Below are 26,429 nucleotides of genomic sequence, written 5' to 3'. Positions count from 1 at the left end.
GGAACTGCAGATGCCGGTTTAAACCGAAGATGGAAACAAAAAGCTGGAGTAACTCAACGGGTCAAGCGGCATCTTCGGAGAGAAGGAATAGGAAGGTGATGTATCAGGTCCGAAACGTCACCTATTCCTTCTCTCCAGAGATGCTGTCTGACCAGTTGAGTGAATCCAGTTTTTCTTGTGTCTATCCGCCGACGCCAGGTTCTGTAGACGTTACTTTATGGGCATTTGTTGCTGAGAATTGCAAGCATAATCTAGCAGAGAAGGGAAGCCCGCCGGACTAAAACAGCGTACAAACAACCCCTTACCTCTCCACACCGACCCCCACCCCCCACCTCTCGCCGCCCAGCCCCAAACCAATAACACTGGCCTCTGTAATGAAAGTGCGTGGATGCAGTGTTGCGTGTGTTGGTGTCGGATGTAATGCTGGGCGAATAGGGAAAGGGGGAGTGTTCTGCCCTGTGGAGGGAGAGTATAATCCAGCTCGCTATCCTTCCTGTTCAAGCTCCATCGCTGACACGGTCGGGGAACTGAGAAGGGACTCGTCCAGTTTCCGGTATCTAGTTCCAACCATGGGTCTGAAGACGGGCTCTGTCTCGAAGCTGCAACCCCTCAGCTTCCACATGAATTCCTGAGGCTCGGTAAGTACCAACGTCGATTCCTCACACCCAACTTCGGAAAGGATCAGTGCCTGTGAGCTGATCTATAGTGATGGTGGAACTAACTCCACGGGGTCGGGCAGCATCTGTGGAGAGAATGGACAGGGGCCATTTCAGGCCGGGAACCTCCTTCAGGCTGCGAGATAGTTACTGTAGTTCCATTTATAGATTGCGGAATATTGGGCTATGGATAGATTCGTTAGAGTGTCCATTGGGAACCTTTAATTCCCTTTATATCTCTCGTTTCCCTTTCCCCTGACTAGTCTGAAGAAGGGTCTCGACCCGAAACGTCACCCATTCCTTCCCTCCAGAGATGCTGCCTGTCCCGCTGAGTTACTCCAGCTTCTTGTTACAGTTATACAAGATGTTGGCGACGCCGCATTTAGAGTATTTTTGTTCGGTTTTACTCATTTGGAATTGGGTGGATACAATAACGGCGTTTAAAAGACACTCGGGCGGGTACATGGATATGAAGGATGTCATTAACTTGCTGGAAAGGGTACAGAGAAGATATACGAAGATGTCGCCAGTACTCGAGGGCCTGAGCTGAAGGCTGGGCAGGGTACGACTTTATCCCTTGGAGGGCAGGAGGCTGAGAGGTGACCTTATAGAGCTGTATAAATCCATAAGAAAATAGATGCGGTGAATGCACGGAGCATTTTACCCAGGGTCGGGGCATCAAGAACCAGAGAGCGTAAATAAGTTTAAAGCGAGGGGGGGGGGGGGGGGGGGGGGGGGAGATTTAACAGGAACCCGAGGGGCAACTGTTTTTTTCACTTAGAAAGTGATGGGTGCGTGGAAATAGCTACGAGAGGAGGTAGCTGAAGCAGATGCTATAACACCATTCAAAAGACAATTTCCCAGGTACATGGATAGAAAAGGTTTAAAGGGATTTGAGCCAAACGCGGGCAGGTGCGACTAGCTTAGATGGCGGCATTTTGGACCGCAGGGACGAGTTGGGCCGAAGGGCCTGCTTCTGTACTTGATCCAATTACTCCACAATGCTTATGATCCATGTTTCTGGCTCTGGAATATTGTCTGATTCACATTCTTCGCTTCAGTCTTCCCTGTTTTATCCTCAGTTATTTGCATAGGTGCTTACTACAACTGTTTAACATGCTGTAGATCTTGGTGCTGTGGTGCTTATTTCCTTCAATATAAGTGTCAAAAAGTGGTTCATGACGGGGCAGAGGGCTCACACTTCATTAGCAGGTGGAGAGCATTGTAAAAAAATAAGACTACGAAGGTGGATAAATGTCACAGAATATCAAGTGTTAAATGAAAGATGAAGAACTGTGATTTGCACATGAACGCGCTGACTATTTGGAAACGTACCCACTTGCATTTTCTCTTTAATGCAGGAGATATTCGCACCTGTACCAGCGTGCCCGCCATTCTACCGGCGATAACGAGTGGCCGCGGCGAGACTATGATAGTTCCCCGTAAATCCAATCAGGACCTGATCCGACCCCGATCTCGCAGGAACAGCTATGTATGCCAGCTTTTATACACACTGGCCGTTCGGGTGCAGGCGTGATAGTAACAATCGTTATCTCATTTGATGTGCGGAAGTTCTATAATGTAAATGTGCAGTTTGACAACCACATGTTTTCTCACAGGGTGGAGGAGATGCAAAAATCTAATGGTTCCCCAATGCAGTACAGAGATACCGACTCTCCCGCTCCACACAGACATGCAGTGTAATAACTCTGACTGATAAATTAACAGTGGTGCCGCTGGTAGGACCCCGGCCGCACAGCGCCACGGACACGAGTTCGATCCTGACTACTGTCTGTCACTGTCTGTGGGGAGTTTGCATGTTCTCCCTATGACCACCTCCTGTTTCATCCCACGTCCCAGCAATATGCAGGTTGGCAGGTTAGTTGGCCACAGTCATTTGCCCCAAGTGAGTAGGTGAGTGGGAGAACCTGGGTGTAGTTATTGGAGTGTGATGTGAGTTAGAGCAGGATATTAGATGCTTGGTGGTTGACAGCGACTCTCTGGGCCTTGGGGCTTGTTTCCGTGTTGTATCTCGCTATGTCTACACGGTGGAGGTTGTAACACACAGACGTGTAACAATTGGTGTTCCTTCCCTTTAAGTGTTGTACCGTGGGACCATTTATTATACAATATTACATTGCAAATATTGAACTGGCTGGACTACATTTTCTGTTGGGAATGGGTAGAGAGAAAGGATGCCAGTTATTTTAGTTTACAAAGTACCTTCTTGGTTTAACTAACTACCTTCCGGTACCTTAGGCACTGACACTGATGTAGAGGGGGCGGGCAAAGTGTTTTGCCACAATCCTCATCAAGAATGAGTAACGAAAATCTCTTGAGAATTTACTAATACTGACACAATGAGAATTTGTGTTAATAAAGTTCAAGCCGTTTTTCGCAGAAATGCACGGGAGACTATATTGAGATTTATGAGATCTGACCTGTTAGAAAACAAACTTGGATGGGCACGTGGATAGAAAAGGTGTAGAGAGATATGAGCCAAACACGGGCAAACGGGACTAGTGTAGATGGGGTGTCTTATAGTCCATATGGACGAGTTGGGCTGGAGTGTCATTCTGTTCGACTCTATGCAGACAATGCCCCCATTATAATCACAAGAAGTTATAAATGATGCACATTTACCAGAAGATAAAGCATAATTTGCCACGAAAGCGACAAAGTCTACAAATGTATACACTGTGCTGCAAGAGAGAGCTAGATAGAGCTCTTAAAGATAGCGGAGTCAGGGGATATGGGGAGAAGGCAGGAACGGGGTACTGATTGTGGATGATCACCCATGATCACATTGAATGGCGATGCTGGCTCGAAGGGCCGAATGGCCTACTCCTGCACCTATTGTCTATTGTCTATTGTCTATAACAATTAACCTGCCTATGAAGCCTGTACAGTTTAATAGTTTTCACTGTTCAACATTTTCTTAATCAATCTTTATCATGGTTGTTGAAATGTTTTTTCTGTACCCTCTAGGTGTTGCCCAAATATCCCGTCCCTTCTCTGCAGGAGACACTGGACACCTACCTGAAATCTGTGAATCACTTGGTCACGCTGGAGCAGTACCAAACCACAAAAGCCATTGTGGAAAGTTTTGGCGCCACTGGCGGGATGGGCGAACTGTTGCAGGAACATTTGGTAAAGCGACAAGAAAAGAAAGTTAACTGGGTAATGGCAGAACTTCATTCTTTCAAAGAGATGCATGCATTTGACTGAATGTGCTCTTCAGAAACAGCTGCGAAGAAAAGACTGCAATAATAAAATTACTTCCGCGATGTGTGATGGATCCTGTTTGGACTGCACTTCGGAAACTGTGCACAAGTCTGGTCTCTTGGAGAAAATGTTATTCTTGAGGTAGAAGGTGTAAATTTAAGATTTGCTAGATAATGTAGATTGCTGGAAGCAGGGGATTGTCTAATGAGAAATTAGAAAGAAAAAACTTCAAATGCTGATTAATACAGAAAAGGTCACAAATTAATGGAGTATCTCAACTGGAGGACATGGATAGGTGACGTTTCGGGCTCAGACCCTGATTATGGGGTGGGAGAAGAAAGCTGGAAAAGGGGAGAGGCAGTACAAAGCATGGTGGATAATGGATGGCTGGACAGAGGGGTAGCAGTGAGGAAGGGTCTCACTCATTGAAGTAGGCTTGGCCTATATTGTGTTCAAGAAGGAACTGCAGATGCTGGAAGATCGAAGGTACACAAAACTGCTGGAGAAACTCAGCGGGTGCAGCAGCATCTATGGAGCGAAGGAATAGGCAACGTTTCGGGCCGAAACCCTTCTTCAGACTGTTGGCCTATATTGTCTTGTGTTTAGAAAATGAGAGGTGATTTCACTGAAACATTAAGGTTCTTATGGGGACACAAGAAATTGCAGATGCTAGAATCTTGAGCAGATAACAAGCTTGGAGGAATTCGTTGCGTCAGGCAGCATCTGTGGAGGGAATGGAAAGACAACCTTGTGATTTGGGACCCTTCTTCAGACTGAGTTCTTATGGGCTTTGTCAACACAGTTGCCGGGATAAATGTTCTTCTGGGCTGGGTGCCCGGAACAAAATATCAGGGACTCAAACAGAGGGTTTGCCCATTCAGAAATGTGTTAAAGAGTAATGGTTCTTTACAATATTCTCTGAGGAAAATTGTAGAGATTTGGACTCTGAATATATTCAATAGATAGGCTGATGGATTTTTTAATGTTGGGGAAATGAAGGGATAAAAATGAGAAAGTAGTGCTGTGTTGAAAGACCAAACATGACCAAACAACGGCCACAGGGGTCTTAATGGCCATCTCTTCCTGTCATCCTTATGCTTCCATCATGTTTTTGTTTTTAACTTTATGGAATATGAGCACTAGGATCTCTATTTTCCAGATAGGGTCGACTATATTATATTGTAACGGTGTCCAGGAATTTGCATTTTGCATTAAACCTGTCCCTGTTTGACATAGAGGTTTCTCTTTTCTGAATAAATCAGATGTCTCACTGCACTTATAATGTGGCTCTTCACTAAATTATTTGAGCAATGAGACATCAATAGGCAAATTCTGCAGTGACTCAAAGTGAGGCAAGAAGGGACTTATTTAATTTTGTCGCGATGTACAACGTTCAGGATAGAGGAAAACTATCAACCATGGTTCCTTGCTGCTACTTGTCAAACTTTATGAGTCATCTGCTATTGATAAGTCATTGTCGGCTCATCATTTTTATTTATGGTAGGAAGGAACTGCAGATGCTGGTTTACACCGAAGATAGATACAAAATGCTGGAGTAACTCAGTGAGTCAGGCAGCATATGTGGAGAGAAGGAGTAGGTGACATTTCGGGTTAAGACCCTTCTTCAGACTGAGAGTCAGGGGGAAAGGAAACTAGAGCTATGAAAAGGTATAAAGAAGATATGACTGAAAATGGACAAATCAAAGTCAGCAATGATGATCAAGGAGAGGTGGAGCTCACAACGGTCCATTGTTGACTGTGGAGAAGGTGGTGGATTTATTAATAGTAACAATAAACTGTTCTTTCTTCTCGTCCCAAGATTTATGACTGGTGGTTGGATACCATGTATCTATGCAACCCACTTGCACTTCCTGTAAACTCCAGCCCTGGAATGGTCTTCCCTCAGCAGAACTTCCAGGATGAGGGTGATCAGCTCAGGTACAACTACTCATGCACCCTGTTTTACGTAGCTCCACGCAGATTATATTACGTGGTAAAATGTAAGATCGTAACAATATGTCTGTGCTACAATGCCTTGCTTTTGACACTTAAGGCTGAGATTATAAACACAGCCCTAAATCACTATATTAATATTATTTCTTGCTAACATTTCAAAACCAGGTCCCTGAATATGTGGATGTTCTAATTCCTGCTTTGTTGCTCGTACCTGTTCCTAAATAAATGTTTTTCAAAGGCAGGGTTTCATCAAGGGAATGGCTTTCATCAAACCCTTTGCACATGCAGAAAAGTACACTGTAGTTGATGGCGATGTGTTTGCCACTGTTATGTAGCATTACCCAAAAGTGAACCAAGGCTTATCCATTACATGGTCATCTTCCCATCTATTTGCATTGATGAACTGTGTCCCACCGATTAAACTAAAACCAAATGTGTAGGAAGGGACTGCAGATGCTAGTTTAAACCCAAGATAGACATAAAAAGCTTGAGTAACTCAACGGGTCAGACAGCATCTCTGGAACGTCACCTATTCCTTTTCTCCAAAGATACTGTCTGACCCACTGAGTTACTCCAGCTTTCTGTGTTTAAGAAGAAACTGCAGATGCTGGAAAATCGAAGGTAGACAAAAGTGCTGGAGAAACTCAGCGGGTGCAGCAGCATCTATGGAGCGAAGGAAATAGGCAACCCTTCTGCCGAAGGGTTGCCTATTTCCTTCGCTCCATAGATGCTGCTGCACCCGCCGAGTTTCTCCAGCACTTTTGTCCACCAGCTTTCTGTGTCTCTCTAAACGTAACCAAACCTGGGCATCATTCCTTGCTGAAGCTGCAAGAGTAGTTTGTGTCTATCTCAGATTTAAACCAGAATCTGCAGTTCTTGCCTACACGCTGCAAGAGTATTGTTGTTATCTAGCCGGACATGGTTTTCAATCTTGTGTGTAACTGCAGTCACTTATAATTATAGATAGTAAGTATAATGATCATCATTCAGGGATCTGTTTCCATTGGAGCGAGCTCCCATTGATGATGGCGTGTGGTGCCTTTAACATCAGTTTATTTTCCCCTTGCAGGTTTGCTGCTCGTCTCATCAGTGGAATACTGGATTACAAAGTTGTACTGGATGCGTAAGTAATTGACAATCAGAAATAAACTTCCAATTATATAAGTTAAAATGACCAATGATTCCATTCCTCTGCTGTTGTTTCTCCAACAAACCCAAGATTATTTAGTGAAATACTTTCACTCTCTAACATGTGCCATCAAATTATTTTGAATATCTGTTTTTGACATGAAATGGGAATAATTTATAAAATGTATGGGGTATTCTGAATATAGGCACAAAAAGCTGTAGTAACTCAGCGGGAGAAGCAACGTCGCTGGAGAAAAGGAATGGGTGATGTTTCGGGTCTAGAGCCTTCTTTACTTTACTTTTATCCTGTTGGGAAACCAAGATCAAAGACTTTTTGTGTAGTGTCAACAAGAATAACTAATGTGTTGGGTGCCAGGCATAAAGTTTAAATTCTGGGGTTTGAAGGAGGTGTTTCTGGCTGATGAGGTGAAGGTCATATAAAGTTCTGAAAACGTCCATTACTATGCAATACCTTAGCCTTAGGTTCAGGTTTATTATTGTCATGTTTACCGAGATGCACCGGAAAGCTTTGTTTTGTATGCCATCCAATCAAGTCAAGATAATACTCTACATAAGTCCAATCAAGCCAAACTCAAATACAATAGGTAGAGTGAAAGGAAACCGTGATGTGAATATTATTTCTTTACTTTTAGAACTTGAGGCTTACAAAAGTAACAATGAGAGTAATGACTAGAATAATTTTGGTAAAATAGCAAAGATTGAGTAATTATGTTAAAAGTGCTGGAAATACTCAGGCAGCTTCCAAAGATGGAGAAATCTGTAAGGGCAATGACATTATAAGTCTTAAAGAAATTAAAGAAAATAACAATTTTAATTGATGTGTTTTAATTTATATAGAGCAAAATTGTGTTTACGAAGTCCAAAACCTCAGAGGTTTCGTGTTTGATTATTATTAGATAAGATATTGGTGAATGAATTATATATGCCCTAACAGCTAGGGGATTTTTAGTTTGATCTATAAGAAAAATTGTAAATCAGCACTCAAATAATTTATATGCAAGTTGTTCAGGAGTTTGTACAACTTTAGCATAGGCATTGCTTATTGAACCACATGTGGTTTACATGCATTAAATCCTAAATCAGATAATATCTAACTTGATACAAGGAAACTGCAGATGCTGGAACCTTGAGCAAAAAGAAAAGTGGTGGAGTAACTCAGTGGGTCAGGCAGCAACTGTGGAGGGGATGGACACATGCTGCTGTTTTGGGTCAGGACTGTTCTTCAGACTGATTGGTGTAGGGAGAGAAAGATGGTAAAGAGGTGGGGTGGGTACACAACCTGGCAAGTGATAGGTGGAGATAGACACAGAGTGCTGAAGTAACTCAGCGGGTCAGGCTGCATCTTTGGAGAAAGATAATGGTGACGTTTCAGGTCGGAACCCTTCTTCAGGCTGAAAGTAGAGTGGGGAGGGGGGGGGGGGGGACTGGAGGCAGGAAAAGGCCAGAACAACTCAGGGTCGGCAACAAATGACCAAGGAAGCGTGGAGCCTATGGCTGTTGGAGAGATGATAGGTGGATACAGGTGAGGGAGGTGGTTGGCACATTGCTGGAAATGTGAGACTCAGGCATGGGAGATAAGTGTAGGGAGGAGAGAAAAGAAGCAGGGTGACTGGGGTGGTGGGAAATGGTGGCAGAGGGGGGCTGTGGAAAGATAGGAGGAGGATAAGGGGGGGGCGGGGGTATTACTCAGTGGACCAGGCAGCACCTCTGGAGAGAAGGAATGGGTGACATTTTGGGTCGAGACCCTTCTTCAGACTGGTTAGGGATAAGGAAACTGAGAGATATAGACGACGATGTAGAGAGATAAAGAACAATGAATGAAAGATACGCAAAAAAGTAATGATGATAAAGGGAACTGGCCATTGTTAGCTGTTTGTTGGGTGAAAACGAGAAGCTGGTGCGACTTTGGTTGGGAGGGATAGAGAGCGAGGGGATGTCGGGGCTACCCAAAGTTAGAGAAATACCACTGGGCTGTAAACTGCCCAAGTGAAATATGATTCAAGATTCAAGAGAGTTTAATGTCATGTGTTCCAGATAGGACAATGAAATTCTTGCTTTGCTTCAGCACAACAGAATATAATAGACATAAATAAATACAGAACAGATCAGTGTGTGACCATATACTATTGAATATATATATATATATATATATATATATATATATACATAAATAATCAGATAAAGTGCATTGGGCTATTAATGTTCAGAGTTTTGTTTGAGTTGAGTTTAATAGCCTGATGGCTGTGGGGAAGTAGCTATTTCTGAACCTGGATGTTGCAGATTTCAGGTTGAACCTGTACCTTCTACCTGAAGGCAGCGGGGAGATGAGTGAGTGGCCAGGATGCTGTTCCTCCAATTTGCCTCTAATCTCACCCACACATCTTCTCACCCACACCATTGGATGGGCAGCAGCTGGATTATTAAAGCATCGCTTTCCCCTTCTTGTTTTGCAGCCGTGCCTTACCTGTTGATTTTGCCCGCGGTCAGTTAGCAGGGCATGCCTTGTGTATGGAACAGTACTACAGGCTTTTCACCTCCTACCGTCTACCGGGTCAACAAAAAGACACACTGGTAACCCAGAAAATCAATGTCATGCCTGGAACGGAGCAAGTGATCGTGGCTTATCGAAACCAGGTGAGAATTCAGTTTACATTGGGAAATGTGGAGGAGATGGAAATTAATAGTGGGGTGGTCTTAGCCAGAGTAGGAGAGGTGTGGATGAGAAAAGCAGGTGAGAAAATCAGTGAAAACTGCACATCTTGTATGATTATGTGACAAATAAAGTTAACTTGACTTGAACAAAGAAATAGTTTGAATGGGTGATCGATGATTGGCATGGATGTGGTGGGCTGAAAGGCCTGTTTCCATGTTGTATCTGAACTAAATTAGAAGAGAGGGAATGGACAAATGAGTACAAAGTTGATAAATTCTGGACGATTTATCTTTCCTGATGAATAACAATTATTTATTTTTATCAATAAAGGATGAAATATTAGAACTGAGAAAGGTACAAACAATGAACTGCAGATGTTGCCTTGCATTTGCTGCCTTACAGTGCCAGAGACCCAGGCTCAATCCTGACTACGGGTGCAGTCTGTACAGAGTTTGAACAGTCTCCGTGTGATTGCGTGGGTTTTCTCTGGGTACTCCGGTTTCCTTCCACATTCCAAAGACTTGCGGGTTTCTGGGTTAATTGACTTCACTAAATTGTCCCTAGACTGTAGGATAGAACTAGTGTATGGGTGATCGCTGGTCGGCATGGACACGATGGGTCGAAGGGCCTGTTTCTATGCTGTTTGTCTAAAGTCTAAAGACTAATGTCTCTGCTGGTTAACAAAAAAACTGATAGAAATAATAGAAATTACCTTGTTGAATGTCGATATACGAGTTACATGCAGACATTTAAAGTGGTATATAACTCGTACTTCTCGACATTTTGCACGGACTCCTTGCAGGATTGTATTAAAGTTTACTTCCGTCACTTTGTTTTGTGCCAGTTCTTTGTTTTGGATGTGGTCATAAAATACAGACGATTGAACGAAACTGACTTGATCACCCAGTTGAGGAGGATTGTGAAAATGGCGGGGAGTGAGGACGAAAGGTCACCCCCTTTAGGTCTCCTCACATCTGACTGTCGGCCCAAGTGGGCGGAGGCAAGGGAAGTGCTTATAAGAGGTCAGTAGCAAGTATGCAGGCAGAACCATTCTGCAACACAAACTCCGCCAGGCAAATGCACTTTGCGTTTTACGTCAATGCAAACTATATGGTCAGCTTTGCATTTGTTTCCTGGGACTTTTTTTGCAACAATTCAAATGAGATCTCAGAAAACTATATATATGAATTCAATTTAATTGCACCTTCCTCAGAAGGTCAATTATCTTTTTGGTGTTATAACTAGAATGCATTTTATGCAAAAATTAACAAAGTGCTCAATGTGACTGCTCAAAATGTCCATCTGAAGAAGGGTCTCGACCCGAAACATCACCTGCTCCTTTTCTCCATAGATGCTGCCTCACCCACTGAGTTTCTCCAGCATTTTTTATCTACACTCAACCAATACAGGGTCATACATGTTAGGAGATAGTAGAGTCTAATTGATAGCTGTAGAGATATGGGCCAAGTGAATCACCCACTGCTTGTTCTTCTCTGCCACCTGGGCTTCCTCTGGTACTCCGATTTCTTCCCACATCCCAAAGACCTGCCGATTTGTAGGTTAATTAGCCCTATGTAAAAATTGCCTCCCACTATGAAGGGAGTGGATGAGAAAATGGGATAGCATAGGACTTCTGTGAACTGATGGTTGGAGTGGACCCAGTGGGTCGAAGGGCCTGTTTCCATGCTGAATCTTTCAATCAATCAAAAAACCTGCATCTCTGTTTATAGAGTTGTCATCTCCATGCATTTCTGCACTCATTATCATCTTGTGGAATAGCCTTCAATGACAATTGACATGTGGTACATTAAACCAAATACCCTTATGGCCCTGTCCCACTTACGTGACTTTTTCGGCGACTGCCGGCACCCGTCATAGGTCGTTACAGGTTGCCGAAAATTTTCAACATGTTGAAAATCCAGCGGCGACCAGAACAAGGTACGACTCTTTGGGCGACTACTCACGACCATACAGGCTTCACCCCGCGACATGTCACCAGGGTGTCGCCTGTATGGTCGTGAGTCGTCTCCTCAGTCGCCCAAAGAGTCGTGGCGTCTTTCTGGTCGCCGCTGAATTTTCACCATGTTGGAAATTTTCGCCGACTTGCAACGACCTGTGACGGGTGCTGGCAGTCACTGTAAAAGTCGCGTAAGTGGGACAGGCCTATTAGGCACATTCCAGCAGTTACTCCAGCATTTTGTGTCTATCTTCGGTGTACACCAGCATCTGCAGTTCCTTCCAACACATTTTGTCCAATCAAGTCTGATTCTTGTGGGACAACAATACACTTTTGCCTTGCAATGTATATTTACATTCTAAAATCAAACTAATCCTGGAAAGAGACCTTTAACATTTGTTCTGGGGAAATATGATGTGTACTACTGACTCCAAACGTTCAAACCAAATCTTCCTCAATGTTGCCATTTGCTTCACTCTAACTAAACCCAATATCTGGCACTGAATTAACCCTATATCCTCCAGTGAAGGAAAGTTACCTTCCAATGGACTGCTTATTCTTTACTTATATTGGCTTCTAGCTCAGCTGTACAACCAAGCCTAGTTAGAAGATAGACACTAAATGCTGGAATAACTCAGCAGGACAGGCAGCATCTCTGGAGAGAATGAATGGGTGGCGTTTAGAGTCAAAACCCTTCTTCATTCCTCCTGTGCAGAGATGCTGCCTGTCCCGCTGAGTTACTCCAGCATTTTGTGTCTATCTACACCAGCATCTGCAGTTCCTTCCTACACATTTCGTCCAACCAAGTCTAATTCGTGTGGGACAACAATACACTTTTGCCTTGCAATGTATATTTTCATTCTAAAATCAAACTAATTTTACACACAACAGCACCAGATTTAGTTGAACTCTCTGCATCATATTTATATTGAACCACAGATAATATATCAATGTTTTCGGTAGTATAATTTTAAGAAGTACTTCCTGAATTAGTATTTGGTTATGACCTCGATCACTATGTAGATACTGTCAATCGCACACATATGTCTCCAATTGCAGAGAATGTAAGAGCACACCTCTGTAGAAATTAGAATCTATGTTCGTCTATTATTGCAAGATGAATTAATTTAATAACCATTGAAGTGCAAGTTTAAGTTAACGACATCTGGAAATCCAATATCCAACACTCGAAATCACTCCAATAGTTCCACAATTACAATTATCTCACTTCAATCATTTAAGCAAAATGTTGGTCTTTTGTTTCTGGCAATGATGAGTGGGAACATTCACTCTTATACCCAGGCAGCATGTCCTAATACTCCACTCCTTTGTAAATGTACAAAAAGATGACTAAAGTCAAGAGTAGGTCCCCTGCTGTCAGAAACTGGAAACTGCATAAGGATGAACATGGCAGTGGTGGACAATGAAACACATACTTCACTTCGAAGATGTCTGTACATTCTCCACGTGACCGCATGGGATTTGTCCGGGTGCTCCGGTTTCCTCCCACACGCCAAAGACGTGCAGGTTTGTAGGCTAATTGGCCTCGGTAAAATTTTAAATTGTCCCTAATGTGTAGGATAGTGCTAGTGTACGGGGTGATCACTGTTTGACATGGACTCGGTGGGCCAAAGGGCTTGTTTCCAAACTAAACTAATCTTCAATACAGACCTGAATATCTGTCGCTTAGGCTAACTTGGTCCATTCTTCCTACTGCAGATTCAACCAACCGAGACTCTCTGAATGCCATTGAACGTTGCATATTTCTGCTTTGCTTGGACGAACCAATTGACGTTGAACTGACTGATCTAAACATGGCTCTGCAGATGATGCATGGCAATGGTTGGCATAAAAACAGCGCAAATCGGTGGTATGACAAAACTATGCAGGTAACAGACATGGGGTGACAATAAATCACCTTATCCATTGAGTTTCATTGAGGAAGTATTTCTCTATTAAAAAAGTAAAAAATAAATGTTTAGTAATGTTTAAAAATATTATCCTGGTAATTCAATGGTGCAAAAGTGGGATAATGTAGAACTAGTGTGAAGAGGTAGTCGATGGTCTGCATGGACTCGATGGGCCGAAGGGCCTGTTTCCAGCTGTATCGTCCACTCAATTCAATCAATCCGAACATTGCTTGAACATACATTTGGCTATGGGAAACCCTTTACATGTTGTATGTTTTGAAAACCGCTACTTCATGAGTAGTCTGAAGAAGGGTTTCGACCCGAAACGTTACCTATAGATGCTGCCTCAACCGCTGAGTTTCTCCAGCATTTTTGTCTAACTTCATGAGAAAAAACCCTGTTAAAGCTGCTGCCTCCAATGTATTGTTAATACCAACCAATGCAAAATAAAAATGTCTGTTATATGGTTGTAAAATATTATTGGTAGAATTATCAAGAAAAACTGCACAATTGACTCTTGATAGAAGGCATTTCTGTATAGGTTTTACTTTTGAACTTTAGAATAATCCCAGAATAACAGAATTACAAAATGACGTATTTCCATTTATTCCCACAGTTCATTGTTGGACGGGATGGAGTGTGTGGTTTGGTTTATGAGCATTCACCAGCAGAAGGGATTGCTGTTATACAGTGTGCCGAACATCTACTTTGCTACATGTATGTTATCGATTTCTGGCTATTTGTACTCAATCCTGTTTTATATAAAAATCAAACTCAGGAAAGGATTTGCTGTTTACAAGAGAGAATAGATGGACAATGGAGATGCAAGAATCTGTTTCTAAAGGAGCAGAACATCTTTTGTTTTACCAGCAGTTCCCTTACCGCAATGCAGAGAAAACGTCCTTGAAGCCATGATTCATTCAGCTCACGTTGTGAAACTCTGATCATCTGTTATCAAGTAGTTTGGAAATATCAATGGTTTGGCATCTATTATTGGAATGCAACTTTTAAACTCAGGATTTCCCCATTCCCTCGCTCTCTCCGACACTGCAGGGCCCCATTATCATGCGTCCATTGGTATGCTGGGGACCTATTTGCATATACCCAATGCTATACTGGGGATCCATTTGCATATACCCAATGCTATACTGGGGATCCATTTGCATATACCCTATGCTATACTGGGGATCCATTTGCATATACCCTATGCTATACTGGGGACCCATTTGCATATACCCAATGCTATACTGGGGACCCATTTGCATATACCCTATGCTATACTGGGGACCCATTTGCATATACCAAATGCTATACTGGGGACCCATTTGCATATACCCTATGCTATACTGGGGACCCATTTGTATATACCCAATGCTATACTGGGGACCCATTAGCATATCTCCAATGCTATACTGGGTACTTATTTGCATATATCCAATGCTGTACTGGGGACCCATTTGCATATACCCAATGCTACTGGGTACCATTTGCATATATCCAATGCTGTACTGGGGACACATTTGCATATACCCAATGCTATACTGGGTCCCATTTGCATATATCCAATGCTGTACTGGGGACCCATTTGCATATATCCAATGCTACACTGGGGACACATTTGCATATACCCAATGCTATACTGGGTCCCATTTGCATATATCCAATGCTACACTGGGGACCAATTTGCATATACCCAATGCTATACTGGGGCACCTGTTCCCATGCTGGAGACTTCTTGTTTACGCCAGACCAGGTAAAGACAGCAAATCTTCCAAAAGGGATGTACTAACAATCTGCCAGTTCGACAATCATGAACTATCCCAACGTTTAAGAAGCAGTTAGACAGGTACATGGATAGGGCAGGTTTGGAGGGATATGGAGCACAGGTGGGCAGGTGGGACTAGTGTAGCTGGGACATGTTGGCCGGTGTGGGCAAGTTGGGCTGAAGGGCCTGTTTCCTTGCTGTATCCCTCCAGACAAGGACTGTACATACTAACTCTACAGATTTTGGCAGCATAACGGTACATCCATGTGTCATCATCCATGTCACACCTGTTGTCATGTTACTCCCCCACCCTTACTAACAGCCTCCTCTTCTATTCATTCCTTCATCTAACTGAACTGAAATACAACTGCTGCTGGTGTAAGATTTAACCTGTGTCTCCAGATCACTAGCTTGCCTGCAATGTATTTTAGACCACTAGTTTTGAGTATTTTAAATACATGTGATCCACCTTCCAGTAAAGAGACAGCAAGGAGGCCGGTCAGAGCAGACTCTCTGTGTGAGCTGCCTTCTCCTCGAAGACTGAGATGGAAGTGTGGCCCCGAAATCCACAGATGCTTAGCCTCAGCAGCTGACAAACTTCAAAGGTAGGCAGCAGATTCTAACCGATATTAAACGAGAATTTAGTTGTGAAGAGTGGAACAGTGGCAGAGCTGTTCAAGCTGCTGCTTCACGACGCCAGAGACCCGGGTACGATCCTGACCACGGGTGCTGTCTGTGTGGAGTTTACACGTTCTTACTGTGACCAAATGAGTTTCCTCCGGGCGCTCCGGTTTCCTCCCACACCCCGAAGACACAAGGGCTTGTAGGTTAATTAGCCTCTGTAAATTGCCTCATGTGTGTAGGGAGTGGATGAGAAAGTGGGATCACATAGAACCAGGGTCATCGCTGGTCAGCATGGACTCAGTGGGCCTATTTCCATGCTATATCTTTAAACTAAACGAAATAGTAATTAGCACTGTCTTATATGTTGGTTTGCTCAGTTTGTCATTACTCACGTGAAGATTTCCATAATTGCTAATTAGTCATAATTGAGTCTGTACAAAATGAGTCTTGACAAATGGCAACGTTAAATGCATCTTAGAGTTCAATAATGTTACATTTTTCCAGGTTGATAGAAAACACGGACTTAAACATATATCGGCTGAAGGCTCTCGGTAAAGACTTTATCAAGAAACAGAGGATGAGCCCTGATGCCTTTATCCAGGTTGGCTTGCAGCTGTCTTTTTACAGGTGAGTTTGTGCAGTGTTTATGGAGTTTTACTAACCCTCAATGTAATAATAATAATAATAATAATAATAATGGATGGGATTTATATAGCGCCTTTCTAATACTCAAGGCGCTTTACATCGCATTATTCATTCACTCCTCAGTCACACTCGGTGGTGGTAAGCTACTTCTGTAGCCACAGCTGCCCTGGGGCAGACTGACGGAAGCGTGGCTGCCAATCTGCGCCTACGGCCCCTCCGACCACCACCAATCACTCACACACATTCACACACAGGCAAAGGTGGGTGAAGTGTCTTGCCCAAGGACACAACGACAGTATGCACTCCAAGCGGGATTCAAACCGGCCACCTTCCGGTCGCCAGCCGAACACTTAGCCCATTGTGCCATCTGTCGTCCCAAATGTACACTAGTCTCACTGAATGTAAGAAACAATATACATAGCATTGGTTGTTTGGATTCATCAAACATTTTCTTCTCACCAATCATGTCAAACAGTGTATAATCATGCCTCTGTCAAATGTATTTGATTTCTTACACACATTATTTCTGAATACCTTCCCCATCACTCAAAATAAGCTGCAAATAAAAATATTCTTCTTTGATTTATTTTTTCCAAAAGATGAAGCTGCTACATTATTACAGACAACATGGTCTTTCAATTTTTGGTTTTATGGCTTAAAGAGTCATAGAGCACGGAAACAGGCGCTTTAACCAAACGTATCCATTACAATCAGGTGTTATAACGGAGCTTGCACTATTTGCCTGTGTTTTTGACCCATATCCCTCTAAACCTTCAAGTGTCTGAAGAGGGTCTCGACCCATAATGTCTCCCATTCCTTCTCTCCAGAGATGCTGCCTGCCCCGCTGAGTAACTCCAGCATTTTGTGTCTATCTTCCCTCTAAACCTTTCCTATCCATACACTTATCATAGAACATAGAACAGTACAGCACGTGAACAGGCCCTTCAGCCGGCAATGCCCGGGCCAAACATAATGCCAAGACCATCTCCTATCTACCTGCACAAAATCCATATCCCTCCATTCCATGGAAATCCATGTGCCTATCCAAAAGTCACTTTAATGCCACGATCTTATCTGCTCGAACCACCACCCTCGACAGAACATTCCAGGAACTCACCACCCACTTTGTGAAAAAGTTGCCCCACGCATCTCCTTTAAACTTTGTCCCTCTCACCTTAAAGCTAGTGTATGCTCTCCAATATTTGATTATTCTATCCTGGGAAAAAGGTCTGTCTATCTTATCTATGCCTCTCACAATTTTACAAACTTCTATCAGGTTTCCCTACAACCTCTCTGTAGATCTAAATGCCTTTTAAACATCACTATTGCACTTGGTGATATAACATTCTCAGATAATTATTTCCATATATTACCACTCTCTACATGAAGAAATTGCCCCGCTGATCTCTTTGAGATCTTTCGCCTCTCACCTTAAAGCCTCTAGTAACTTCAGGTCAAGGAGCTTTGACCAGAGTCTAACTGAGGCCATGGAGCTAACATTCAAGGCTAGCAAGATAGGTATTCTGCAGACATATTTAGTGAGTCCAAGCATGGGAAGATGGTGGGGGGTAATCTGTTTATCAGTAAGAATGTTTGGTGTGACTGGGCAAGATTATCACCGAGCATTTGCATTGACTGGATAACTTTAATACACATGCACAGATGACTGAGGGGACATTGATGTGGGATGTCTCCAATTCACCAGCAAGAGCCAGGCTCAAGAACTGTTGTGATTTGTGAAGTTTCTCCCTGACTATCCCGCGGTCTAGGTTTAAGCTCAGGGGCGACCGTGCTTTTGCAGTTGCAGCTCCTATACTGTGGAACAGCAGCCCTCTCCTCATCAGAACTGCCCCCTCCATCGACTCCTTTAAGTCGAGGCTCAAAACCTACTTCTACTCCCTAGCGTTTCTGAGTCCCTCTGTGGGGGCGCTGAAAACAGTGTATGTATGTATTGTTAGGTCTGTCTACCACTAATAATAATAATAATGGATGGGATTTATATAGCGCCTTTCTAATACTCAAGGCGCTTTACATCGCATTATTCATTCACTCCTCAGTCACACTCGGTGGTGGTAAGCTACTTCTGTAGCCACAGCTGCCCTGGGGCAGACTGACGGAAGCGTGGCTGCCAATCTGCGCCTACGGCCCCTCCGACCACCACCAATCACTCACACACATTCACACACAGGCAAAGGTGGGTAAAGTGTCTTGCCCAAGGACACAACGACAGTATGCAAGCAGGGATTCGAACCGGCTACCTTCCGGTTGCCAGCCGAACACTTAGCCCATTGTGCCATCTGCCATCCCGATACTAATGTGCTACATACCACTGTATGTAGCACATTAGTATCTGCTCTGATGTACAGCACTTTGGTCAATGTGAGTTGTTTTTAAATGTGCTATACAAATACAATTGACTGATTGATGATTGATTCGCCTCAAAGTTGATTCACTCCCAGGAAAGCCCTAAAGCATCCCTCCCTCTCAGCTAGAAGCTGTCCACTTCAACAGCATTGGCTGTGCCCAATATTGCTCTGTGTTCAAAATGAAGAAACAAACTCCATTCCTGATACAACGACAGGCTACTTACCAGGGCTGAGTCAAATCATTCCAACATAATTTCAGCGCACATGGACACATAATGCAAGTCTGAGGAATGGTCCCGACCAGAAACGTCACCTATCCATTTTCTCCAGTGATGCTGCCTGGCTCGCTGAGTTACTGCAGCATTTTGTGTCTATCTGCCGTTCCTTTTTATCACATATCATCTCAGCACATTTGCAAAATGGGATGCTTTCGGAACGCACGGATAATTCATGTCTGAGAACACACAACTTCTATCTGTTTCAACATTAAATCCACCGACACACAAGAGGCTGTTGATGCTGGAATCTCGCGCAATAAACAAAATGCTGGAGGAACTCGAGGGTTAGGCAGCATCTGTGAAGGGAATAATGTTTCAGGTCAAGACCTTTCATCGGACTGGCCTGACCTGAAACGTTGGCTGTCTTTTTCCTTCCATAGATGCTGCCTGACCGACTGACTTCCTCCAGTTTGCTCAACATTTAGCCCCATCTTTGCACTCAAGTGATTCCAATCTTTGATAATCTCAGCTGTTTTTTGCTCCAATCATTAAGCTATGCAGTTTGGCAAGTTATATGATATTACAAGCAGTCTCTTCAGAATCATTTGAGTTTGGGATGAATAGCAGGAGGCGTTTAACAGATGCTTCCCAGAACCTTATTAGTTATTATTTATGTGCCAGATATTTTGGTGTTTATCTTCACTTGCTACTTTTCAATGCCAAACCAATTCACAGTCCAATTAACTAATATTCAAAGAATTCCATGAGGTTTTACAACAGCATTTGATAGAGTCTCAACTAAGTGGGTTGGTGTCATTAAATTATACCCACCAGTTGTTTGGTTACCGTTTCACAGAGCAGCAGCAGATGTGTTTGGCACTAAATCAATGCCACAGGGAAAGTGGGAGCATGGAAACCATTGTACTGCAGGGCGGCACTGTGGTGGAGTTGCTGCCTCACAGCATCAGAGACCCGGGTTCGATCCTGACTGCGGGTGCTGCCTGTATGGAGTTTGCAGGTTCTCCCCGTGAGCGGGTGGGTTTTCTCCGGGATCTCCAGTTTCCTCCCGCACTCCAAAGACGTGTGGGGTTGTAGTTTAATTGGCTTCGGTAAAAAATAAATATAAATTGTCAAGAGTTTTATTGTCATGTGTCCCAGATAGAACAACAACATTCTTACTTGCTGCAGCACAACAGAATATGTAAACATAGTACACTGTAAATAATGTGATAAACGAGAAAGAAAAATGCAGTGTGTACACAGTTTAAGAATCCAAAACCAGGGGGTCACACAGTTTAAGAATAAGAGGTAGGCCATTTAGGACAGAGATGAGAAAAAGAAATGTCACCCAGAGAGTTGTGTGAATCTGTGGAATTCTCTGCCACAGAAGGTAGTGGAGGCCGATTCACTGGATGTTTTCAAGAGTTAGGTTTGATCTGTCTGTTTTATTGTTTCTATTACATAAATGAATTCTTAAGATGACTACTTCTTTCCCAGCCTCCCCGAGTTTGTATGTACCCTTATCCTGACCCGAAATGTCACCCATCCTTCTCTCCAGAGATGCTGCCTCACCCGCTGAGTTACTCCAGCATTTTGCGTCTACCCTTATCCTATCTTTATTCTCTAGAGCGCAGAAGGTTAAGGGGGGACTTGATAGAGGTCTTTAAAATGACGAGAGGGATAGACAGAGTTGATGTGATCAAGCTTTTCCCTTTGAGAATAGGGAAGATTCAAACAAGAGGACATGACTTCAGAAATTAAGGGACAGAAGTTTAGGGGTAACATGAGGGGGAACTTCTTTACTCAGAGAGTGGTAGCGGTGTGGAATGAGCTTCCAGTGGAAGTGGTGGCGGCAGGTTCGTTGGTATCATTTAAAAATAAATTGGATTAGGCATATGGATGAGAAGGGAATGGAGGGTTATGGTATGAGTGCAGGCAGGTGGGACTAAGGGAAAAAAGTTGTTCGGCACGGACTTGTAGGGCCGAGATGGCCTGTTTCCGTGCTGTAATTGTTATATGGTTATATGGTTATCGGGCACTTTTATTTCCCCAAAATAATTCTGCTTAATGTTCACCATAGTTTTGGTTCCACTGCATTCCATTGTTTCCCATAAGGATGTTGCCTTTTACTTAAAAAATGGTTTCATTAAAAAGCATTTTATTTTTCCAGGTGTCATGGAAGACTAGTCCACACTTACGAAAGTGCCTCTGTTCGCTGTTTCCAGGAGGGAAGAGTTGATAATATCCGATCAGCAACGAAAGAGGCTCTTGATTTTGCAAAGGGAATGATCGATGGAAGAGCTTCAATCTCAGTGGGTCTTCTTCTCTCTGTTCTCGACTCTCGTTTGTCAGACTTCCTTTCTTTACAGTACCCAATGACCTCTCTTTCTGCCATCCCACCCCCCTCACTCCCTCCTCACACCATTGGGAACAGATCTGTGCAGGAATTCCCTGTTTGTGTGCGATTCCACACAGCCTTGTTTTCCAACGGCAGTTCAAATACTTCTGCAAAGATAGGAGAAAGCAAGATGCTTTGCATTAAGCACTTGAATATTAATATCACCCATCACACAAACAAGGTTGCAACAGTCTTCATTTTTCTGCTTACTCACATAAATATATCTTTTCCTATGCATATCAACATTTCTTCCTGTTTGATAATTTTTCTGTCATAATATCCATTGCCATTTTTTTGATACTTTGGTACTGTGTGTTATCGAAATTCTATGGGTAATATGTTGATTTATTCCAGTCACTGCCCTGAGTTAGTGCTCATAAAACGCTATAGTGGTTACATTACTGGAGTAATTTCGAGTGACAGAGACTGCTAATTTGGTGCGATGGGTTCAAATCCCACCACAGTGGCTGGAGAATCAAAATTTGTAAGTTTGTAAATGAAAAATCCAGAGATCTTGGAACCCATTATGTTCATTGATATCCTTCAGAAAAAGAGATGCCCCGTTTAAAGGTGATGCCAAGCCCAGTGCACGTTGGTTGACTGTTAATCACCTTTGCATTGAAGCAAACTGGGCAACAAGGGGTGGGTTATAAATAAATATGGAAAAGCACAGCACAGGAACAGGCCCTTCGGCCCAGCATGTCTGCACTGACCAAATTCAACTAATCTCACCTGCTTCCATATGGTCTGTATCCCTCTGTTTCCCTGCCCTTTCTGGTGTCTGTCTAAATGCCCCTTAACATTGCTTCCACCATCCCTTGAGGCAGTGCAGTGCAATAGACAAAGACAATAGACAATAGACGATAGGTGCAGGAGTAGGCCATTCGGCCCTTCGAGCCAGCACCGCCATTCAATGTGATCATGGCTGATCATCCCCAATCAGTATCCCATTCCTGCCTTCTCCCCATATCCCATATTTTTAAGAGCCCTCTCTAGATCTCTCTTGAAAGCATCCAGAGAACCTGCCTCCACCGCCCTCTGAGGCAGAGAATTCCACAGACTCTCCGTGAGAAAAAGTGTTTCCTCGTCTCCGTTCTAAATGGCTTACTCCTTATTCTTAAACTGTGGCCCCTGGTTCTGGACTCCCCCAATATCGGGAACATGTTTCCTGCTCAGGAACATGTTTCCTGCAGTAGTGCAGTGCAGTGTAATACATTGCAGACATCCACCACCCTATGTTGGGATAATAGAAAACCTGGCTCGAAAATCTTCTTTGAACTTTCCCCTCTCACCTTAAACATATTGCCTGTAACATTTGACATTGCCACACTGGGGAAAAAGACTGCCTACCCTTCCCATGCCTCTCGTCAACTTATATGTGACGTTCCCAAGAAAATAATCAAAGTTTGTCCACTCTCTCCTGATAGTGAATCCACTCCAATCCTGGCAACGTCCTGGTGAACCTCTTTTGTACCCACTCCTAATCCTTCCTCTAATGTGGTAACCAGAAATGCACACAATCCTCCGATTGGTAGCCGTCCACATCAGATGAATGAATTAATTTTTTTTATAATTAATTTTAAAAAATATTTCCATTTGTTTCAAGTTTCTCTGGGAGCAGGTGAAGGATGTGTGCGTGTGAGGGAATTCTTTAGTTTAGTTTAATTTATTATTCTCATCTGTATCGAGGTGCAGTGAAAAGCTATTTTGTTGCGTGCTATTAAGTCATCTAAAAGACTACACATGATTACAATGAAGCCGTCCACAGTGTACAGATGCAGGATAAAGGGCACAACATTTAGTACAAGATAAATTCCAGTAAAGTCCGATTAAAGAGTCTGAAGGTGTCCGATGAGATAGATGGGAGGTCAGGACCGCTCTGGCAAGAAACTGGCCCTGAATCTGGTGGTATGCATTTGCAGACATCATGGCTGATGGGAGAGACTGGGGTGAGACTCATCCTTGATTATGCTGGTAGCCTTGCTGAGGCAACGTGAAGTGTAGAATGAAGTCAATGGTGCGTGCTTCATAAGTTATAGGAGCAGATTTAGGCCATTCGGCCCATCAAGTCTACTCCGCCATTCAATCATGGCTGATTTTCTTCCCCTCTCAACCCCATTCTCCTGCCTTCTCCCCTTCACCCCTGACACCCGTACTAACGAAGAATCTGTCAATTTCCACCTTACAAATATTCATTGACTTGCCCTCCATAGCTGCCTGCAGCAATGAAGTCCAGTGCGTTGCTGAATGAAGAAAATAAGCCAAATGGATGAATGATAAGCATGAGTGAGATAGTGTACCCTGACAACTGAGTGAAGTGTTGCATGTTTAAGTAGAGGGAGGTGGGGAGGTGGAGCCTTTGTATTACACTCTTCTTCAAGCTGATATATGGCACTAACTAACCTCCTTTGGATTCAGGACTCAAAGAAGATGGAGCTTCTGTGGGCTGCAGTCGACGCACAGATCAATTACACAGTTCAAGTAAGTAGAAATAATTTCAGCTTCAAATGCCGCATTAGCAAATTAAAAGTTTTATTGATTATGTCTTTCATGGTCTAATTAATTAATTAGTTGCATTAACAGTGAGGCAGTAAGTGGAGCAAAGTACTTTCATGAGTTGTTCAATAAATTATCTTCCAGCTTTTAATTTTTCATATCATTCTGCAGCAGAGGAGCAAGAGTGTTATTTATGATCTAAAGGCAAGGGGAAAAAAATCCATATTTTAAAATAATATCACAATGGTAGTATTAGTACCTGTGTCAACGTTTCAATTTACTAAGGCTCAGCAGTTTTCCATTCACTGATAAATCTATTTTGGGGCATATATAATTTAGGGACAGAAAATGTGATATCTATTTCAATAATAATTCAAATCTCTGATAGTCAATGTCACAAATTATTAGCAGTTGAAAACACAACTAGTTTGACTTGGTTCCAAAATAAATAATGTAAATTTGGGAAGAGCTACATTTAACTTATGTTAGTGTTTTCTTCAAACCAAAAGGCTGCATCATCACAAACGGGCCTTTGGAAAGTCTTCAGTGTCATTCACATCATTTAGAAATGGCATCAGCATTAAGGAGATAGAAACATAGAAATACATAGAAATTAGGTGCAGGAGTAGGCCATTCGGCCCTTCGAGCCTGCACCGCCATTCAATATGATCATGGCTGATCATCCAACTCAGTGGGCATACATGGATGAGCAACTCTCTTACACAGACAGCTATCACTTTGATAACACAAGGGAGCTTAGTCATAATTGACAGAGAAGCAGTAACGATGACAAAAAATAACCTCAATGTTTCACTTTCAAAATTCATCTAGTAATCTTGATTGTTTCTGGTCCTGGTCCATATAGAAACATAGAAAATAGGTGCAGGAGGAGGCCATTCGGCCCTTCGAGCCAGCACCGCCATTCATTGTGATCATGGCTGATCGTCCCCTATCAATAACCCGTGCCTGCCTTCTCCCTATATCCCTTGACTCCACTAGCCCCTAGAGCTCTATCTAACTCTCTCTTAAATCCATCCAGTGACTTGGCCTCCACTACCCTCTGTGGCAGGGAATTCCACAAATTCACAACTCTCTGGGTGAAAAAGTTTTTTGTCTTAAATGACCTCCCCTTTATTCTAAGACTGTGGCCCCTGGTTCTGGACTCACCCAACATTGGGGACATTTTTCCTGCATCTAGCTTGTCCAGTCCTTTTATAATTTTATGTTTCTATAAGATATCTCCTCATCCTTCTAAACTCCATATGCTTTTTGCTTCATCACACTTCTGTGGTAAAGCTTCAGGTTTCTCTCCTACTCTTTCCTCGCCTGATGCTTTAGGCTGATGATGCACCCCAAACGTGTGGCTAATTCTTGCTGAACATTTTTTTAATTTTCTGAATGGCCTATCCTCAAGGCACTTGAGTTTATATTTAATATTACTTTAGATAAAATAACTATTTTCCAATTTTGGTCCATGTTCCAGACTATTACAGGAATGGCAATTGACAATCACTTACTTGGACTGCAGGAGATGGCGAAAGAACTACAGATGGATTTACCGAAACTATTCACTGATAAAACATACCTGATGAGCAACAATTTCCTCCTCTCCACCAGCCAGGTCATTGTTTACACGCTCCTAATCTCCAGCATTCTCCGTGTGGTGTTTGCAGGTTTTCCATTTCTCTCCCACATCCCAAGGAAGTGCAGTTCCGAGGGTTAATTGTGAATCGTCCCGAGGGTGGGAATGAGTGATAGAATCTGGAGGGAGCTGACGGGAATGTGGAAAGTATATAATGGGAAAGGGTAGGTTTAGTGCAAGAAAGAACTGCAGATGCTGGTTAAAATCGAAGGTGGACACAAAATGCTGGAGTAACTCAGCGGGTGAGGCAGCATCGCTGGACAGAAGGAATGGGTGATGTTTCAGGCTGAAACGTCGCCCATTCCTCCTCTCCAGAGATGCTGCCTCACCCGCTGAGTTACTCCAGCATTTTGTGTCTACCTACCATTAGTGTAGGAGAAATGGGTGTTTGATGTTGAGTGTGGGCTCAATGGGCTGAAGGACTTGTTTCCATGCTCCGTATCTCTACGACTAGATATTTTCATTCCTCCACAGGTACCAACTACAATGGATGGATTTCTGTTTTACGGTCCTGTGGTTCCCGATGGTTATGGCGTTGCTTACAACCCACGTTTGGATCAGATTATCTTCTGCATCTCCTCCTTCAATAATTGCAAGGAAACCTCTTCAGCCATGTTTGCAAAAGCCGTGGAGAAGAGTTTCAAGGAGATGAAAGACCTGTGTGTGAAGTACAACACCAAAGCCAAGCTTTGTTTTCTGGGGAATGCAACATACAGTGCTCAAAATGGAACAAAATCACGCCAATAAAAGTTTGCGAATCGGGTTGAAC

The 26,429-nt window shown here is 43.1% G+C and overlaps 1 protein-coding gene across 1 annotated transcript in view; it reads left to right on the top strand.

Annotated features, from left to right (window-relative positions):
- The first annotated feature begins 504 nt into the window (after nt 1-504).
- The window catches only part of chat (choline O-acetyltransferase), a 27,099-nt gene continuing 1,174 nt past the window's right edge, over nt 505-26,429 (top strand). Inside the window, exons 1-15 of the mRNA XM_033012619.1 lie at nt 505-638; nt 2,018-2,148; nt 3,645-3,836; nt 5,701-5,819; nt 6,907-6,960; nt 9,440-9,620; nt 10,484-10,661; nt 13,316-13,485; nt 14,123-14,223; nt 15,748-15,876; nt 16,400-16,522; nt 21,295-21,436; nt 23,941-24,003; nt 25,502-25,639; nt 26,135-26,429. The exon at nt 26,135-26,429 is cut by the window's right edge and continues 1,174 nt beyond it. Coding sequence (XP_032868510.1) covers nt 2,086-2,148; nt 3,645-3,836; nt 5,701-5,819; nt 6,907-6,960; nt 9,440-9,620; nt 10,484-10,661; nt 13,316-13,485; nt 14,123-14,223; nt 15,748-15,876; nt 16,400-16,522; nt 21,295-21,436; nt 23,941-24,003; nt 25,502-25,639; nt 26,135-26,407 — 1,926 coding nt within the window. The 5' untranslated portion in view covers nt 505-638; nt 2,018-2,085 and the 3' untranslated portion in view covers nt 26,408-26,429. The remainder of the gene's footprint in view (nt 639-2,017; nt 2,149-3,644; nt 3,837-5,700; nt 5,820-6,906; nt 6,961-9,439; nt 9,621-10,483; nt 10,662-13,315; nt 13,486-14,122; nt 14,224-15,747; nt 15,877-16,399; nt 16,523-21,294; nt 21,437-23,940; nt 24,004-25,501; nt 25,640-26,134) is intronic.

The sequence above is a fragment of the Amblyraja radiata genome, chromosome 37 (assembly GCF_010909765.2).
Source record: "Amblyraja radiata isolate CabotCenter1 chromosome 37, sAmbRad1.1.pri, whole genome shotgun sequence".
NCBI classification, from domain to species: domain Eukaryota; kingdom Metazoa; phylum Chordata; class Chondrichthyes; order Rajiformes; family Rajidae; genus Amblyraja; species Amblyraja radiata.
The sequence above is the reverse complement of the archived record's forward strand: the minus strand, read 5'-3'. Positions and strand labels throughout refer to the sequence as shown.